This window comes from Lates calcarifer, linkage group LG8 (assembly GCF_001640805.2).
Source record: "Lates calcarifer isolate ASB-BC8 linkage group LG8, TLL_Latcal_v3, whole genome shotgun sequence".
Classification (NCBI taxonomy): domain Eukaryota; kingdom Metazoa; phylum Chordata; class Actinopteri; family Centropomidae; genus Lates; species Lates calcarifer.
Window position 1 is genome coordinate 15,316,825 of NC_066840.1, and position 18,249 is coordinate 15,335,073.

Genomic DNA, 18,249 nt, shown 5'->3' on the forward strand with positions numbered 1-18,249 from the left:
TACCTGCTAAACATTATAAATCTATCTGTCATAAAACATTCTTAGGAATAGTTTGTCTTGGATATCCAAATGATTGGAACATAGGCAAAAGTACAACATAATATTGAGAATATGGAAAAAGATAAAAATGAAATTAAGAAAATCAAAATTCAATCAAATAAAAAGTACAAATTTGCTATCACGTTTAATGTACCTCTTAAGATTCTGTTTTTAGAACAACAGAGCTAACCATGAACAATGTCACTGGGGCGAGAGGTGAGGTACACCTCGGACAGATCGCCAGTCCATCACAGGACTAACATAAATGGACAACAACTACTCACATTCACATTCCCACTTAAGAGCAACTACGAGTCACCAATTAACCTAACCTGCATATTTTTGGACTGTGTGAAGAAGCCGGAGAAGAAAGAAACCACGCAGGGAGAACATGCTAACTCCACAAAGAAAAGCCCCTTGGCCTTTGATGCCAGAATCTTCTTGCTGATTCTTGCTCTTGCTAATCTCTAATCACTGCGTTTTCGTTCGCTTACAATGAGCCTATTTACAGCTACATAGGGAGCGGGTCCTTACCCTGGTTATCTTCCACGAAATACGCTATGTTGCACCACCACGTTTCTGCAGTAGCCGAGAACGGACAAACCGAACCAATATGAAGCCTTTCGCGTTCTTACGTTGACGCTACATCTTGTCACGAGCTCGATTTATGACTGACTAACAAATAAATGCAATTTCTAAATATACAAAGTTTCCCTTGGGATGACTATTACAGTGTTTGTTTACTGAGTTGAGTGTGAAATAGGCCCAGACATACAGGAAATTAAAAAAAAGAAAAGAAAATCAATAGCTAATACTAGCTAGTAGCTAGTAATAACTTTATCAATATCAGATAATGCTAGCTAACTAATCTTGGATTTATTTATTTATTACAGAACTTTTGACTAAATGCAACCAAGTATTGTAGTAACCAAATGGTCAGTATCACTCACTCCCACTGTCAAAAAAGCTATGAATGCGCATGAAGTTTTTTAAAAGTTAACACTAATTCAGACTTTCTGTTACCTTTACATTCTTCTCTTCGTGGACCAATTGCGCGGGTATTGGTGATAGCTGTCAATCAAACCACCACAAGCTACTATGCCCTGAAAGCTAAAATATGGAGCTGTTTGTTTCAACGGTGAAACGTGAGTAACTATCCCGTTCACTTGGTCTGACAACCTGGTCTACTAGTTAGTATCGCCACTGTTTTACCAAGTATTGTTTTAAGACAATTTTAGTGACAAGTTCTAGTCCTACTAAAGTTAGCTAACACTGGTCAACGTACAACCTTCCAGCCTAGCTAGGTCACGAGCAGTTAGCTACGTTACCACAGCTACCAAAGGGTTCAACTGATTATGCCCTTTAACTACCTCGGCCTGAAATTAATAAAAGGGATTTGTTTTACATTGGAACACAGCGGTATACAGAATAATATAACTATGTTATTGTGACAAACTAACATGCCTTTTGACACCATTACCTACCTGAACGTTACGGTAGTAATAACACTGGGTTTGATTGACCCTGTACATTCAATTAACCTAGACACAGTCTTTAGACAGAAAACTAACAACTATTTATTTATTGAGTTAAATTGTTAACCATTTAGTTGTTACAGCTTCTCGTCTTCACGCTTTGGCATTATAAAATATTTGTTAACCTAACTGTTGCTCCACCATTATTTAATAGGGTTGCGCTTTCAGAAAGTAGTGATGAGCTACACATTTTCCTTTTGTCTCCCATGGAGAAATGAAGGTTGCTGTCATGGTAGCGGACAAAATGACATAACCAGACATCACTTGTGGAGATGGCTTGTTTTGCTGTTGCCTTTTTTGTGTCCTGTAAACATGTCTTAATGTGGTTTTGTTCATCTGCAGGTCTCACAGAGAATCTGCTGCAGAAACAGCATACAAATTACGATGAGGTGATAGAGAAACTGTTCTCTGAAGTCTCTGGCCTGGAGGATTTCCCCAAAATACCAAATCCAGAGGTAGATACAAGTATGAGAGTGTCATAACTACAGCCTACAGTAATTTAATGCAGGACCTACTATTCATTATGTAATGCTAAGCTGGTTTAATGTGTCCAAATCTAGAGGTAGATCCAAGTGTGAGAGAGTCTAACTATAGTCTAACTTAAGCCCACAGTAATGTACCTACTATTTATCATGTAATGTGAAGGAAACAATGTATATTCTATACTTAAAGATTTAATTTTACTCTCTTGAGAAGCCATACAGTATAACTCATCAGTCTGCTCAAGTTTTACATCAGATTTATTTTTCTAGAACTAAGTCAAAGATTGCTTTTTTTCTAATATAGTATTATGTCACCTTTTTGTAGCTAATAAGTTGGTTGCATTTTTAAGTTGCATGTAGGCTTCTGTTTCTGTTACTTGCAGTTTGAGGAGTGTGCCATCCAGCTGTGGAACTGGGCAGTCACTAAGAATGTGGGCACCACTATAAGTAAAAATCAGAAGGCCAAAGGTACACCTTAAGTTGTAGTAAAATAGTTGAAAATTTTAAGACACATTATCTGAAATGTTGACGCAACATATTCACAGACATCTCACACATTCAGATGCTCTTACCATCCTCACAGTGCGGCATGTTGCATGCAGTCTCCTGTACTGCTGTGAGCCTGTGAGTCCAACAGAGGGCGTCATCCGCAAGCAGATCCTGGTAAGCAATACTGAAGGCACCCACTGTGAGTTCTCAGTATTTCAGGAGGACAGGGTCTGTTTGTCAGTGTCTAATCTTTACAGATGGCCAGCAAAACAGGGAGAACCTGGCTGGACTGCAAAAATCCCCAGATGGCAGATAACTTCTTAAGGCTTGCTGTCAAGGTGAAGAAAAAAACACTCACACTGAGAGGGCTTAAATCTGTTTAAGTTTTGAGCAAACTGTAAATATGGTGTCTCTACAAATGACTCAACATACAATATCCCTAGAGCTTGGAGACCCTCTATAGTCAACTAACGTCCAGAGGTGATGGAGCAGCTGACATAACTTCATCCAAAGGGGATGTGGAGAAGGATCTGCTTCGAATTCTCTCATGCCAGGCAGAATCGGTGAGCTGTGGCGCATGTGATGTTCAACACCTTCAATGTGAATATTTGTTCTTGTGATATTTGGCAGCTGAGGAAGTGCTATTCTGACAGACTTGGAGTGTGAAGTGTGAGACAGCTAAAATGTGAACTGAGAAACAATGAGAGGGGGAAATCTCATTCTGTGCTAATAGGGAATGTTATATTGTTTGCTGACATTTAACATGAAGCTCAAGTCTTTTCTTCTTTGCAGGCCATAAGTCAAGGGAATAACCAGGAGGCTGTGATCTATATGCAACGGTGCAAAGACATGCTGCTGCGGCTGCCAAAAGATGTAAAAAACCCTCTATTATCACTATGACAACTCTATATTACATATTGTATATTGTTATTGAAAGTGTGTTACTTGTGAATATTGTTTCTCAATGCAGACTGCATACCTCTCCCTGATGTGCTACAACTTTGGAATAGACACTTACAATCTGAAAAAGTTTGAGGACAGTGCATTTTGGTTGAGGTAAATATTTTGATGTTTAGTTTCAGCAGAAAAGTGCAGAGAAACAATGCAGTGGGTGAAAAGTTTTCAATTAATTTCTGTTTTTCAGCCAAAGCTATGATATTGGCAAAATGAATGTGAAATACGCCCCTGGATCTGAAGTCCAGGTAAGACAGCGAAGTACAAAGGCTTAGTTCAGGCAGTGGGTACAAATTAAAGTAAAAATCATTTTTAACTGTTTTCAATTTCCGTCACAATAGGCCAAGGTGTTGAGGCTCCTTGCCACTGTTTATTTAGAGTGGGATTGTCAGAAGTTTCAGGAGAAGGCTCTTAATGCTGTCAACTTAGCCAACAAGGTGGGATATAAGAAATCATTTCCATGTTGTAATTTACATATACATCATGAAGCATGCACCTACAAAAAAAGCTTAGATGCTGTGTACCTGATTGCTCTGTGCAATTTTACAGGAATGTATGAGTGCCTCTGGGCTGTACTTAAAGATCAGAATACTCCTGAGATGTGGGGCCTCAGATGATCATATCAGAGGAGGTTAGTCATTACCAGACCTCACTGAATTATTTATGCAGAACTTGATTAACATAGGCAGCAGTGGGGTGTCAGTGACTGATGAAGAATGAAAGGTTGCTAGTTTGATTCCATGAGAAAAAAAAGCTGATTTGTAAAAACTCAAAAATGGCAACTGATGAGTTAAATAGCTCCAGAAATATTCTCAGTCTCATCAGTGATGTGACTTCTCCCTTGGCTTTAACAAGTCAGATCAGGTGCTCAAGTAGAGCTGCTCAGTCTCAGTCAGTCAGTGTGTGTTTATGGGTGACTTAAGCAGCAGAGTTAAAAGTGCACATTTAAAAGCAGATCATAAAAATGTGTTTTCAGGACTTAATGAGATGCTGGAATGTGAGGTTTCTCTTGATGTGTGTCTGAGCACAGTGAAACTACTCATGTCAGAAGACAGGTAAAAACTGCAGCATCTTTGCTAGTGCTTTCATTTGGCTTGCCACATACTCTTAAATGAACATGTGCACATACGCACATTTTCTTTGTAGGAATGTCCAGACACATATCGATCAACTCTGAATGATATCTGTTTTCATTTTTATAGAGAAGTGCTGGCATTAGAGTATTTGAAAAGTGTGTGTCAGTGCTTTGAGTCGTCCCCTGACCTGGGATCTGCTCTTGTCTTGCACATTGAGCTCCTGCTCCAGAGAGGCAAGGAGCTGCTGGGCAAACAGAAGATCGAGGATATTATCACTGGTACTTATTTTTTCCCTTCCCATTTCTAGAATAAGTCTCATTTTAATAAAAAACAACATGATGAGTTTTATACTAAGACAAGTAATGCACTGTAGCTGTGCCTCTGTATTAGTATTACCATTTCTTACACCCACACAGGCCACTATACTGGAAAACAGCTGACTCCACAGGCCCTCGCAAGTCTACATGTCATACTGTGGGATAAAGCATCGAAACACTTTGAGGTATGCCAAACACAGCCTTGTTTATCATTATTAGAATATATTATAGACACACAGTACATCCAGTTATCAGCATGATGGCTCAGTGATTAGCACTGTTACCTCATAGCAAGAAGCCTGGTGGGCTGCAGATGGCCCTCCTATCTCTGTGGAGTTTGCATGTTTTTTCTGTGCATGTGTGGGTTTGCTTAGGGTGCTTTGGGCTCCTTAAAACATAAAGACATACATGTCAGAAATACTCCTACACTACTGTTGATTAAGGAACTGGCCTCAAAACTAGTGTTAGTCCCTGATTCCTGCATTGAAGCTGCCTACTGCTAATAAAATGGGATAGGGTTGATGCAGAGACATAATTTCCACACTGGGATAAATAAAGTATAACCTAATGTTTATGTGTCTGTCCAGGCAAGGAACTATTCTGAGGCTCTGCAGTGGTATAACTACTCGCTGAGTTTCTTTAAGGCAGGTCAGATGGAGCCCAATCTAGCCAAACTGCAGAGGAACCGAGCTTCCTGTTTCCTGCAGCTAAAGCAACTGGAAAAGGTGAGGCAACTTGAGCCACAACGGCAAGCTGGGGAAAATAAACGTTGTCCAGTAGCTGCATTTGGTGGTTTGTCTGTGTCAGCAGGCTGCTCCTGCCACATTTTAACAGTTTATGTATGATAAATATGTTTGCATGTACATGAAAACTTGTGTTTATCAGGCCAAAGAGGCAATTAAAGAGGCTGAGAGATGTGATCCTGACAGCATATTCACACAGTTCAGTATTTACAAGATTGCAGTGCAGGACAACAATGCGAAGAAAGGTAAATACAAAATATTATGTTTGTGATGCATATATAGTAAAAACATGCATGGTGGTACCATTGCAATTTAGTTTCAGTTACATTTGCAACATCTTTGGTGATGAGGCGGTTTTTTCATACCAGCTGCAGAGGCAGTGAATGCAATGGGACTTCTGACCAAGTGTCCTGTGGCCAGTGAGGACAGACTGCTGGTATCTGAGAACGCTGCATCGAATCTCCTCAGTCTGGCTGCTCAGATTGCTTTGGAGGTAATACTCCAAAGCTTGGACCACAATTGGCAGTGTATGTGTGTGGGAAGCCAGTGAGGGATCACATATTTATATGTAATAAAAACATTTAATAAATAATTTAGAAGATATTCCCTTTCCCAGAATACTATCAGGAAATGTACTGGGCAGCAACCAGTTAGTAGTGATTAGTATTTGTTAGAGTGCCTTTTTATAAATAGAAAATGTGTGGGAATTCTATTTTTAGTGTACTGTATAATTGTGATTAATATGACATGTGGGTGTGGTATTAATTATGATGAGGATGTTTGTTCCCATGTGACAGAGTGAGCAGCAGGAAACTGCCATGAAGGCTCTGGAGAGTTTGTGTGAAAACTCCAAAGATGACGCTCAGGTTCTGACTGCTCTCAGGTCTGTGAGAACTGAAATTTATCTTAAATATAGAACTGGGGAGTTTAATAACAAAATAAACAATTTGCCTGCAGGAATGATTACATCTGATGTATCTCTGACATGAAAGCAATAAAGTAAGTAGGAAGTAGGAGTAGGAAGCCAGAAAAAAATACATTCATTTGAGAACCTTACACACTTGGCTTTGAAAGGCGTGGACACACAAGGACATAAATCAAATGTGTTTTAGAGATGAGGCTTTTTCAGTCATAGGAATTGTAATTTTGCGTAATTGTCTGTATTACCATTTGTTTTCATTGCTATTTTGTCTTGGCTCAACATGCCATTTTTGGCTATGGTCTAAGATAAGGGTTTGCTTAGAGTAAAGTCTTTTAGAACATAAATATCAACCCATTCAGATTCCATATTTTTATCTCATCTATTTTGAAGCGCTTAGTGTTCATGTGTTGAGACCGTGCAAACAAAACATGATGGTAGAGTTTCACACATAAAGTGACAACATTTAGTAGAGATGGCTAATGTGCTGAGAGACTGTAGCAAGTCTGTTAGTTTTCCATACACCTCTATGATCCACTGACCTATATTCCCTTGCTTCTCTAAAAGTGTGTCTCTGTATAATACAGTTAGTAGGTGAAAGAAAGGAGGTCAACACCAGTTTCTCCATTCATCTTTTTATAGGTGTTTGGTTCGACTTGTGCTCTCCACAATAGAAAAATCGAGTGATGAAATGAGGTGAGGGGAAGGGAAAGTACCTGATAACTTGGCAATTACATAGTATTATTGATTCTGCTTTTAATACAATAAAATGAAATTTTTAAAAAACTGATTTACATTTACCACCTTCACTCTGTGTAGGAATGTGAGTCTGGATGTCCTTCTGCCATATCTAAAAATGGGTGAGTGCACATAGAACATGGGTTAATTTACATTTTGGGGAAAAAAAAAACAATCTGCTGTGCAACATAACCCACAAATGTTTTGTTTGTCATCACTGCAGCTCTGCTGAAAGTTTCACACCAGTCTCACATGACTGCTGAGCAACGCACAGATGAAGCTAACTGGTTCAGGAAGATTGGTACTAAAACTCTTTCGCTCCTCCTCGTTTCAATCTGACATGGTATGCTAACACTTGGTGCACCTTCATTTTGTCTGTGTGTGTGTGTGTGTGTGTGTGTTTGTCCTTGTTATAGCTTGGAACTCAGCTCTGCAGTGTGAGAAGAGCCCTGACAGAATGAGGGATTTCTTTGTGCTCTCTTACCAGGCAAGTACCCTTATTGGCTTTGTCAGGTGAATTAATCAATATCTATGATATGTGGGTCTAGATCAATAACACCTGAGCAGGGATTTAACATTGCTTTAACATATCAATTTAAGATAATCACAGTAACCCACAATAATTCCATCCGGATAGTTACCTCTGTCCTCTGACTGTCTGACCTAACCTATACCAGAATACCTTTGTGAAACGTGTGTGTGCATCTGCATGAACCCGTAGCTCTCTCAGCTATGTCCTCCTGATCGCACGTTGCTCATGGGCCAGAAGACGTGTCTGCTAATGGCTGCCGCTGCCTCTTTGGAGCTCTGCAGGAAGTCTCCTCACTCTGACCAGGTGTGCCACCCTACTCCTTCTGCCCATCTCCTACACTTAGCACTCTCTCTATCCACATGGATGGAAATTTACCAAGACCGGTGTGGAGAGGAGAGGTGACTAACCACATTACTGGTGCTGGCGTAGGTGTTTCATTTTTAATCCTTTGGAGAGGAACCGAACACTAGATGGCAATGATGAATCCTGAATGCTTGTTTCTGGTGTGGTTCACAGACTGAGGAGCTCACTCAGGCTCTGGAGCACATTCAGATCTGTTGGGAGGTCTGGAAAACCCTTAAAGCATCAGGTACCTTAAGTAGCTACACTCACTAAACTACAGCCATGTTTCATTTTGTGGGACATATGAACCAGGTTTTAAAAAAGAAATAAAATCACAGACTGTACAGGTTACAAGGAAGTGAAAAACATTTTTTCAGGTCTTTTGTGAATCAAAATGGAGCTTAAAAAAATGCATTCTCAACATGTACCCACAGGAAACTTCCCAATGGACCCGACAGACACGCTGCTGCTGCTGTATGAATTTGAAGCTCGTGCTAAGCTGAACGACCCAAAGGTTGAGACAGTGCTGGAGTCCGTCCTGGAGCTTGAAAATGTTGAAATCAAGGTGCTAGAGATCATTGCAGGTAAAACTCCTCGCTGACATACCTAAAGAGACAGACACATTCTAGTATTTGTAGCATGAAGGCATCTTTTTTCCCCTGTATGTAGCCTTAGCCATGGAGCCTCCAGCCCACTTCCCTCTGCTGTGCAAGAAGGCCTTGAGGGTTGCTCTCTCCCTGCACAAGAAGCAACCGCAGGCTGACCTGGCCCGCTGCAGGCATACCCCATCACTACTCTGCATGAAAATATCTTTAACAATCCATTCCCTTGTAAGGATGAAAGGATTTCTGATTGTGCAACTGTTTTTTGTGTCCCTCCCCCCGCTGTTAGCAAGTGCGTTCACAGCCTGATCAAGTTGTCCCTCCCAAGCGGTGTGTCAGAGGTGGAGGCCCATGTGCTTGAGGAGGTGTGGGACTACTACGAGGAGGCCCTGTCCATCATCACAGCCGCAGTGAGTCAGTGCCAATCACACACCGCCATCCCTTGGCTCCCACCTTCTGTTCCCTCCAACAGAACTGCTGCGTGCTATATAATTAACCCCCTCTCTTCCACTGGGTGCCTGCCTGCTGTTCTAGAATCCTCTTTTTATCAATGGGCTTTCAGCCGCACTTCAATTAGCAGATGCTTCCATTCACCACCCCCTTCCTGCCAATTTGAATGTTAATGTGCTGTACAAGTCATCACACTGCCGGTGAGCTGCAGCTCTGAAAGAGACATCAAATTATTGAGACATTACGCTGCTTCAGAGGCAGAGCATATTTCCCCTTTCATATTGAGTTATTACTCGAAAGCTGTGGAAATCTTTGGATCAAAGTGAAAGCCCAAGATTAAAGTGTTGCGAAAAACATTAACATTACGCATTAGTAAAGGTTAACGTACAGTAGAACAGGATTGGATGAAAGTCAGTAATGTTACTCACAGGCTTTTAAACCCCCCCCCCACGGATTTCCTTCCATGCACTTGGCTCAAGTGAGTCACCCAGGTGGCCTCCGTTAAATGGCCTTTTGAACGTCTTCCTGCTCTTCTCTGTAGCCGGCCGACTTCCCAGAGATGGAGACCCTGTGGCTGCTGACTCGGGCCTGGAACACGGGGATACTGCTGTACAGCCTGGCTCAGTATCCCGAAGCCGAGAAGTGGTGCGGCCTCGCCATGAGCTTCGTCTGCCACCTGGGATCCCTACAGGAGAGCTACGAGACACAGGTACAGGGCTGGTGGAGAGGGAGGGGGGGAGGGTAAGGGAGACGGGTGGTTGTAGCATCCTGGTAGTTAGGGAAATATAAGTATAATATTGAATATAAAACCATTATTGTAGCACAGTGCTTTTTAAGTTATGCAGTTGTTTCTTGTGTTTCCACAGATGTCTGGTCTCTACAGTGAAATCCTGGACAGGCTGGACAAAGCCAAGAAGAACCTTATCTTGGAGGAATAATCAAACTAAAGCAGGTCAGCTGTTGTCACCCTGTTGTGAACTCCCTGTAGTGAGGGTGACCTTTGATGGATCCAATTACATTCGGTTTGTTGCAGCTAAACGTTACTAATGTTGTGGTAAAATGTTCATCACTTATTCCACAGTTTGAAAAATTGTTGCTTTAAATCTGTGTTACTTCAAGGGCATCTTAGTCACCTAGAGGTTAAGACACTTTAGCTCCTGGTTTGGTTTTGGCCTAGGACGTTTGTTGCATGTCACCCCACCCTCTTTGTCCCATGTTTCCTGTCTTTCTCTGCTGTCTCCTGTCAATAAAAGCTAAAATACAGATAATCTTTAAAAAAAAACTGCGTAATAATTTAAATATTTGCAACGCCACTGCATCAGTGAAGCAGAATAACAAGCACATCAAAATCATAACTGAGTCACATATTTTATTTTCAAACAAATAAACTCTTGTCAAGTCCCAAAATAAAACCCAAACAAAAGTTGCAGGACTGTGTTCCCTCATGACTAGGACAGGGAAGACCATGAGGCCGAGTGTCCTGATAGGCTGTACCACCTGCAGTGACAGGAAGGAAACTACTGTACAATCAAAGGGTTCATGTTTGCAAGCACTTACTGCACAGATGTGCTATAACATAAACATCATCACCCAAAAGTACAAACAAGAACCCTGAATCCCCCCCCCCCAAACCCAAAAAATAAAAGCATATATGTCATCATTTCTCTCATCAGAACAAAGACCCTCATCAATTATACACACACAGAGGCATTCAGGTTCCATCTTGTTATATACCACAACCTCAGTGGAAAGAGTAAAATGAAATCAAGTTCTTTGGGCTTTGACATGGCTGACTGAGGTATGAATACCACACACATTGTTAACAGTCAGCTGTATTTCAACTAAACACCAGAGAGGACCAATTCTAAAACTTCTAATGATGTATTGATCAATGCTCCTGGTTTTCTGTGATATTGTGTAGGTTTCTGCCTGCATCTCTTTTTAATTATTTTACAATATATTTTTTTAAAATCTATACACCCAGACACGTTCCACAAGAAATCACATGTAGACAGGCCCTATTTGAGGGAATTGAATTCCCAACTGACTAGTTAAGTGTTCCAATAGGCATTTGAAGAGAAATACCAACAATACAGCACATTTGTATGGAAATTATATCTCAAGAGTAGCTCAAACTTTACTTACCTGACATTTGTGGTCTATAAAACATGTTTGTCCCAGTTTGATTCACACATGCATGAAGCACAGGTGAGGGGGATCTGCTGGGGGCTTATTTACATTGTACAGCTACCACACCCTTTGAAACAGTCTGCAAGCAGTTTATAAATGGCTCTGTTCCCTTCGGTTATTCCCTGAACTCTGGTTTTGACACAGGTAATGACAGCTGGTTTAGCAGTGGTGCCTGGCAGGTGGGCACACCTGTTCAGAAAATGCCTGCAGGTACAGGTGCTCTGTGGGTGGGAGAGAGCAGAGGACCCCAGAGGTCTAGGTAACCACTTCTCGTTGGGTCTGGCTCTCTTGAGGAGAAAGAAGACAAATTCCCCCCCCTTGCGCTCTTCAGAAAAAAGCTGAGGAGGAAAGCGAGAACGTTCACAAGATCGGGGGCAGGAAGGGGAAGGGGGCCGCAGTATTCCTTCTTCCAACGTGCCCTCTCGCATGCACACGTTAACATACAGTACCAAGCTCTGCATGAGGTGGGTGGGGGGAGGGTGGAGCAGATCAATTCAATCCTGGTGAAGCCTTGATACAGCCAACTCAAAGGTTACCTCACACAAGCTCCCCGTCTCACGGAAAAAAGAGAAGACGCGTAATACAACCTGATAACACTGTTCAGTTGAGAACGCCTTTAACTAAGAGTACTTGTTCGTGCCGTGAACTTTCTGTGTCATTGCCCAAACGTTGCCCTTCGGTCGCAGGGGAAATGGTATCTGTACGTTAAGATTCCTGAGCCGGTCTAGCTCACCCCCAGACACGCTTCAGAGCTCAACACAGTGGTTCAGCACCTGCCAACAACAGATTCATCAAGAATTCATATGTTTATAGATACACAAAGCATTTAGGTTTAATCAAACCCAACTTTAGTGTTGTTTTTGGTGGGGGGTGGGGGGACAATCCAAAACAGGTTATATTGACTCTTTAATCATTAGGACATCCAATACAATTATTGTCTTGTTCTACCCGTTTTAAGGCCACCGTCATGGCGGCAGATAGGACAGTACCATGTGACCATTCAATCAGAAGAGAATCCTCTTGGAAGGCAGAGAGTGTAATAGGGTGGTCTGCTGCTCAACATGAGTTAGGAGGCTCTGGCTGTCCAAATTGTAATTGAATGGCCAAATTTTTTGTTGAATTACATAGCAAAAAAAAAAAAAAAAAAAAAAAATTTAAAAATGGCTGAAATACCGGGGGGTGGGCAGGAGGGGGAGGGCACAGAGGTGAGACTTTGTTTTATCTATTGCACTCAAGTCAGGCCTCCTGGCAGTCGGAGGACACAAAAAAGTCAGGAAAGACGGGAAGCGTTTTCCTTGTCAATTGTGTGCATCCTCCCTCACAGACAACAGGTAGTCACAAAACAGAATTTGTATTTGATGTAAGGCAGTTTGGTGTTTTGCAGAGAGCCCAGTTACACTTCTCTACCCCCATCCTTTACACAGAGCAGCTAAAAACCACAAGCAAAAAACCCCACAAAGAAAAGAAAAAAGAACAAAAAAGGAAAAATGAAATCTAACAGCCCTCCAAATTGACAATTCTAGTGAAGTGTAAAATGTGTAGTTTTTTTAATATGTAGTAAAATCTCAGTAGGATTTTATCATTTATCTTGTGATTTCATAATATAAATGTAGAGATTCACAACGCATTTCTTCCCCTTGATCTGCCTCCCGAGATGTCTTTATCAGCTGCAGCACAGACAACTGGCAGACGACCAAACAGCAAGCTGGTTTGTGATAAATAGATCACCAGTTTGTAGGCTCCTCCACTAATTTCCTCAGTCATTATAAACAAGAGAGATGACTCCTTGAACAGTACCATCAGCAGGGCTCGATTTTATCCAGTCTTTTTAGAAAAACAAAAAAACAAAACAAAAAAACCCTTAATTGGTCTTCAACTTCTCATCTTGCGTGTCTTTTTAAATGTGATTTTGATGAACATTTACAAAGTGTTCCAACTTGGTATGATTTGTCTCTGTTCCCCTGCAACTTCTTTTTGAATCCCAACTCCTCTCTCTCCAGATTTCTGTAAAACATTCTGATCTTCAGTCAGTCCCAGTTCACAAAAGGATTTATTCCTTTTCCCTTTTGTTTTCATTTGACAAATTCCTTTGGAATGGCATTTTCCAGTCTTGAATGGATTTGTTGAGAAACTCATGCAGGGGTGTGCACAGTCACAGTAATGGTGATAAGACTTCTTTTTCATTTAGAGAGTAACATAATGATGACACTAAAACTTGATATGAAACATATCTGCAAAAAGGAGGTGAGGAGGGAGGGGGCAGGGGAAGGGGGTGTGGGGAGGGTGGGGGGGCTATCTGGGCTTAGGTTGTGGGGGTTCTCTGGGAGGCAGGAGGAAGGAGCTCTGCACCGACGCAGAGAGGGACGGCAGGGAGCTCAGAGCTTCTCTGAGGAGGGGATCCAAATGTAGGGACCAGACTGCTCCTCGATGATTAGCTTGATTTTGTTGTAGATCTCCTCTAGTGAGTCACCCTGTACAATAGCTGGAGACACACACAGGCAGATATTTACTGGTTGCATCAGAACTGGAGTTGAAACAGTGGGTCGACTAATCAACAAGTAGATAGAAAATAAATCTGCAACAATTTTGATAATCGATTAATCATTTTAAGAACTGACAGTTTTCTGTCCTTTATCATTTCAAATTGAACATCTTTAGGTTTTGGACCACTGATCAGATAAAACGAGACATGTGAAGGAATTACACTCTCCAACACTGTGATGGGAATCTATCTCCTCTTTTGACATGTCATGTAGTAAATAATTACCTTGTGTAAGTGAAGCATGAAATATGGCAATGTGTAAAACCACACTCTGTTGAAGCAGTCAGAATCATTTTCTCTAACAGTTACCATTTTTCAGACTTTAAGTCTTTTTGTGCTCATCATCTGTGACAGACGTAATTTTTGGCTGTTCATTTCTGTGGTAAAGACGTTAGGAGTCGTCATGAATTTATTTCCTCTGTGGCAGCAAAACACTTTGCATGAGTCTTCAGAAACGCCTGCAGATTGAACTAAGATAGCAAAACACTAACTGACTGAAACACTTGCTAGCCTAGCAGTAGTAGTAAGGCTGCCATACAACCCATAATGCAACACTCTGTAGAAGACAGTTAAAGTGGTACAACCATTCAAAATTAATGTCTGATGCTGTGATCACGTGATTGTCTAGACCTTGAATATGACTCCCATTTCTTCAATTTTAATTTCCAGGAAAAAATGCTAATTGATTAATTGTTTCTCGAGCTAAAATACCAACCATCTGGTTCCTGCTGTCATTAGAGTTTCTGCTTGTCTATGTCTTATTTGCTCAGGCTTTAGAAAAACATTTTTTCACCATTTTCTGATTAAAGAAATAATCCAATACCTAACAGATTAATCTATAATTGAAAAAAAAAAAAAAAAAAAAAAAAATATCATTAGCTAGAGCCCAAATCGGAACAACAAATATTTATCAATGACCCAAAGCAAAAGTGCAGTGAGACCAACCTGTGAAATACTCTCCAAAGTCTTGCTCCAGCTTAACTGCCTTGTCAAAGACTTTATTGGCCTGCTCATATGTCTGCCTCTTATTCATTTCCCTGAAAAACACAAGTGGTACTGGTTATTATCATAGACACATCACTTAATATCATAACAATCACTGATATCTTGATTGCAGTATGTATAAAAGCGCAAACTTACATTAGGGCTTCAATGGATTTTGGTTTGATAAAGATGGCAATCGGATAAAGTTGTGCTTGCTGCAGTCGTTTTATGGCATTCCCAGACACATCCAGGATGCAGTGTTTCCCCTGCAGACAGGTAGAGGATGCTTTGTTAGAAATACTATAAACTTTTAAACACATATTCAAGAGGTACTCATTGTGGTTCTTGTAATGCTGCAAAAATAGGGACTGAAAACTAACAAGGTTTGGGACAGTCGGTGGTGGAGCAGTAATTACAAATGCCTGCTTTCCGATTTAGCAGGCAACCGAACATGCCTCTGGTTACACTCCAAGTACACCAAACCCAATCTGGTAACCCAATCCTACACTGAAACACAAGCCTCAGTGCCTTACCCTCTCAGCCACAGTTCTGACAGACAAGATGCTCGTCCCATAGAGGTTTTCATTGAACTGGCCAGCCTCAATGAATTTATTATCCTGAATGTCTTTCTCCATTTGCTCTCGCGAGGCCACAAAGTGGTAATCCTGGCCGTCCATCTCGTTCTCTCGCCTTGGACGAGTCGTATCTGCAGAGGGTGAATGGAACAAGTTTATTTTTTGCTGCTCGCTGTTATGCTTAGCGTGCTGTGTGGACCTGTTGTTTCTCTGTCGACTCACGGGGTACGCAGGAGCCAAACTTGTGGGGAAACTCAGAGATGAGGTCATCATTTATTCTGTCCTTCATTGGGCCCAAAATGATCACAGGCCTTGTGTAGTGTACTGCGTTAGAGACAAAGAGGGCAGGATGAGGATCAATGTAATACAAACAGTCTGAATTATGCTATGTTTTTTTTTTTTTTTTTTTTCAAATAGTGGAGAAGAGATTTTCTTACTTTCCTGTCGAATGACTGGCTCATAGGAAAGAATTGTGTCCTCCTGTCCCTCTGTAATAACACAAAATCATCAGAACTCTTACATCTCACTTACAGAAAAAAAACAATTAAATTATTATGGTTGATAAAACACTCAGAGGAATATTAAATTACAGGTGTCATTTCACAAGTAAATTTACCATCTACAGTGTTATTCATTTACGTGGGCAGTGTAAAAAAAAAAACAGAAAGACCATGAGAAATGAAGGTGACTCACTCGAACTGCTTTCACTGTCACTTGTGTTGGATGTCAGGCATTCTGCAAAAGCATAAGAGATCAAGTTGCACATAATCTCAAAAAACAGTAAAGCCACAGTTAATTCAAATAAACTTTCTTCTTAAGGGTGAAAATTATTTTCACCTGCCTCAACAGCCTTTGGAAAAAAAGCAGCTTGTTTTTCGACAACTAGTGCATTTAAAAAAAAGAGGGGGGTATAAAGAAAGCAGAAGTCTTGTTTGGTGCAGTAGCCATGCTTTCGCAATATTAGGGAAGTGGTTTTAGGTGCAAGCAATAGGAAATTAAGTGTTTCCTGTGACAGTATCCCAAATGACCTGCAATTCCCTGGCCAATGTTTCCTATTGCTAGATCTATGCCTGTTGCAGCGGATCTCATATCAGGGAAAAGACAAAGAAAATACACAGGCGTTACGCTGCCCGCAGGAGGGAGGGCAGGAGCTGGCTGGCTCAGGGGAAGTGGAGGGAAAAAGTGTTTCCAACCAGGCATAGCAACACTCTGCTCTGGTGACAAATACATTCCAGCTCTGTGTGACCTTATCTGACAAAAACTCTGCTAAACATTTATTGTAAAGACCCCATGAGACATTCAGAATAAGTGTGACGCTCGCTCACTCTCCCGTGGGAATGCATATTTTATATGTACTGTGAATCTGAGCAGGCGTGTGTGTGTGTGTGTGTTGTGTGTGAGCAGGCACATAGGTCCCTGTGTGTGTGTGTGTGTGTGTGTGTGTGTGTGTGTGTCAATCTAAATGTGTGTGGTTTAGCATTCCCAGCTGGGTCTGCAGTGACAAAGCATTTTTTTTCTCTGAGCTTAGGGGACAGCTGCTTGACACAGTACAACCACACACTTACTCAAACTCTTTGATCCATAAAAGTCATCGCTTAACCCTGGGAAGTCCTAGGTGTCCCGACAGGTGAGAGCAGAAACCAAGAGAAGAGAGCAGACAGGAAGAAGAAGAGGTTAGTGAGAGTTGGGGCAGAGAGGGAGAGGAGTGCTGTGTAGTGCTCGCCAGGCCCACTGACACATGGCGCTGTGCTGTACTCATTAAGCCTGAGCCCCACTTTGTTCATAGTAAGCCACGGCCTTTCAATTACACAAGCCCAATCCCATTAAAATGGGATTTTGACCTGTTAAGTGTTAAAGCTTCAGTCCAGTTAATGAGATTCTTCTTGTTGTGGGTCAGTGACTGACTGGAGAATTGATCAGGACTTGTACAAGGAGTAGCATCGCAGTGTTAGAAGGCCTGTGTGTGTTAATGCAGCCAAGAACTTGTGCACACGCACACAGCTAAGACACTCCTCTGGAGCCCATGGACAGATGCACAGACACACCAGAGAGAACCCCACATCTCCCGCTTGATGCTGGCTCTGCATGTGGGGCATCTCTCTGGGACAGTGAGAAAGGGATGAGAGTGGTGCCATCACACAAACCATCCCTGGAGGTGAGCGGAAAGATGAAAATTGAGAGACAGAACTGAAGCATGAAGGAGAGAGGACGAAAAACACCACCACCCGCCTCCCTCCCCCAACCTCCCTCCCCTCGATCACACAGCTGGTACTCACGTTCAGACTCCACCAACTCCTGCACAATATTCTCCTTGCTCTTGTAAAACGGGAACTTGCGTGAGAGGTTGAAGCTTTTTTTGCGCTTTACTTTGACTGGCTGCTTGTGTGGGTGAGAAGGGGGGAGGGGGGGGCAATGAGAGGGTGAAAACAAAAACAGAATGGGTTTCAATGAAGGTACTCAACATCCATGCAAAAAAATAAAAACAACAACAAAAGAACAAATGAAATGTAAACAAACAATCGCACCAAATAATGAAAATGAGAAGCAGGTAATGGGTGAAAATGAATGGCATATCAACGTCAGGCAAACAGGCTTCTGTTTACCGACTTAAATATATACGGTTTTCAATAATAAATAATACAGATAAAACATTACAGCTGATTTATACTTCTACAAATTAAATCTGACAGATTGGCCTCTGAGAAACGAGCAGATATTTTGCAAGTGCACATGTCTTAAT

At 41.5% G+C, this 18,249-nt stretch overlaps 2 protein-coding genes across 9 annotated transcripts in view; one reads left to right on the top strand and one right to left on the bottom strand.

Annotated features, from left to right (window-relative positions):
- Positions 1-699: 699 nt before the first annotated feature.
- tex11 (testis expressed 11) lies at positions 700-13,044 on the top strand. Of its 5 annotated transcripts, XM_018660206.2 has the most exons (30): positions 700-974; positions 1,111-1,184; positions 1,917-2,029; positions 2,440-2,524; positions 2,619-2,719; positions 2,803-2,883; positions 2,989-3,108; positions 3,338-3,418; positions 3,516-3,601; positions 3,690-3,747; positions 3,841-3,936; positions 4,049-4,130; positions 4,476-4,554; positions 4,702-4,853; positions 4,992-5,077; positions 5,480-5,617; positions 5,778-5,880; positions 6,004-6,128; positions 6,433-6,518; positions 7,197-7,250; positions 7,374-7,414; positions 7,516-7,593; positions 7,709-7,779; positions 8,014-8,127; positions 8,341-8,413; positions 8,601-8,750; positions 8,836-8,944; positions 9,058-9,178; positions 9,760-9,927; positions 10,085-13,044. In XM_018660206.2, the coding sequence occupies exons 2-30, from the start codon at positions 1,157-1,159 to the stop codon at positions 10,154-10,156; spliced, it is 2,751 nt and encodes a 916-aa protein (XP_018515722.1). In that variant the 5' UTR covers positions 700-974; positions 1,111-1,156; the 3' UTR covers positions 10,157-13,044. The 5 variants fall into 5 exon arrangements, with proteins under 5 accessions (XP_018515722.1, XP_018515720.1, XP_018515723.1 ...); XM_018660204.2 differs by lacking the exon at positions 700-974 and having other exon boundaries at positions 1,012-1,184; XM_018660207.2 differs by lacking the exon at positions 700-974 and having other exon boundaries at positions 1,012-1,184; positions 2,640-2,719.
- Positions 10,568-18,249, bottom strand: part of dlg3 (discs, large homolog 3 (Drosophila)) — a 77,773-nt gene continuing 70,091 nt past the window's right edge. For 2 of the 4 annotated variants that reach the window (XM_018660215.2, XM_051072452.1), the window contains 8 exons: positions 17,786-17,888; positions 16,203-16,244; positions 15,947-15,997; positions 15,732-15,833; positions 15,468-15,640; positions 15,091-15,200; positions 14,896-14,987; positions 10,568-13,890 (listed from right to left, as the gene is read on the bottom strand). In XM_018660215.2, coding sequence (XP_018515731.1) covers positions 13,784-13,890; positions 14,896-14,987; positions 15,091-15,200; positions 15,468-15,640; positions 15,732-15,833; positions 15,947-15,997; positions 16,203-16,244; positions 17,786-17,888 — 780 coding nt within the window. In that variant the 3' untranslated portion in view covers positions 10,568-13,783. Of the gene's footprint in view, positions 13,891-14,895; positions 14,988-15,090; positions 15,201-15,467; positions 15,641-15,731; positions 15,834-15,946; positions 15,998-16,202; positions 16,245-17,074; positions 17,121-17,785; positions 17,889-18,249 lie in introns of all 4 variants that reach the window. The other 2 variants (XM_018660219.2, XM_051072453.1) reach the window with 2 other exon arrangements.

Excerpts from the sequence above, each read along its gene's own strand:
- tex11 (XM_018660202.2), top strand. The coding sequence starts at position 1,395 with ATGCCCTTTAACTACCTCGGCCTGAAATTAATAAAAGGGATTTGTTTT. Across the intron at positions 3,937-4,048 it reads CTGTCAACTTAGCCAACAAG|GAATGTATGAGTGCCTCTGG; the intron begins GTGGGATATAAG and ends GCAATTTTACAG. Across the intron at positions 7,594-7,708 it reads TAACTGGTTCAGGAAGATTG|CTTGGAACTCAGCTCTGCAG; the intron begins GTACTAAAACTC and ends TCCTTGTTATAG.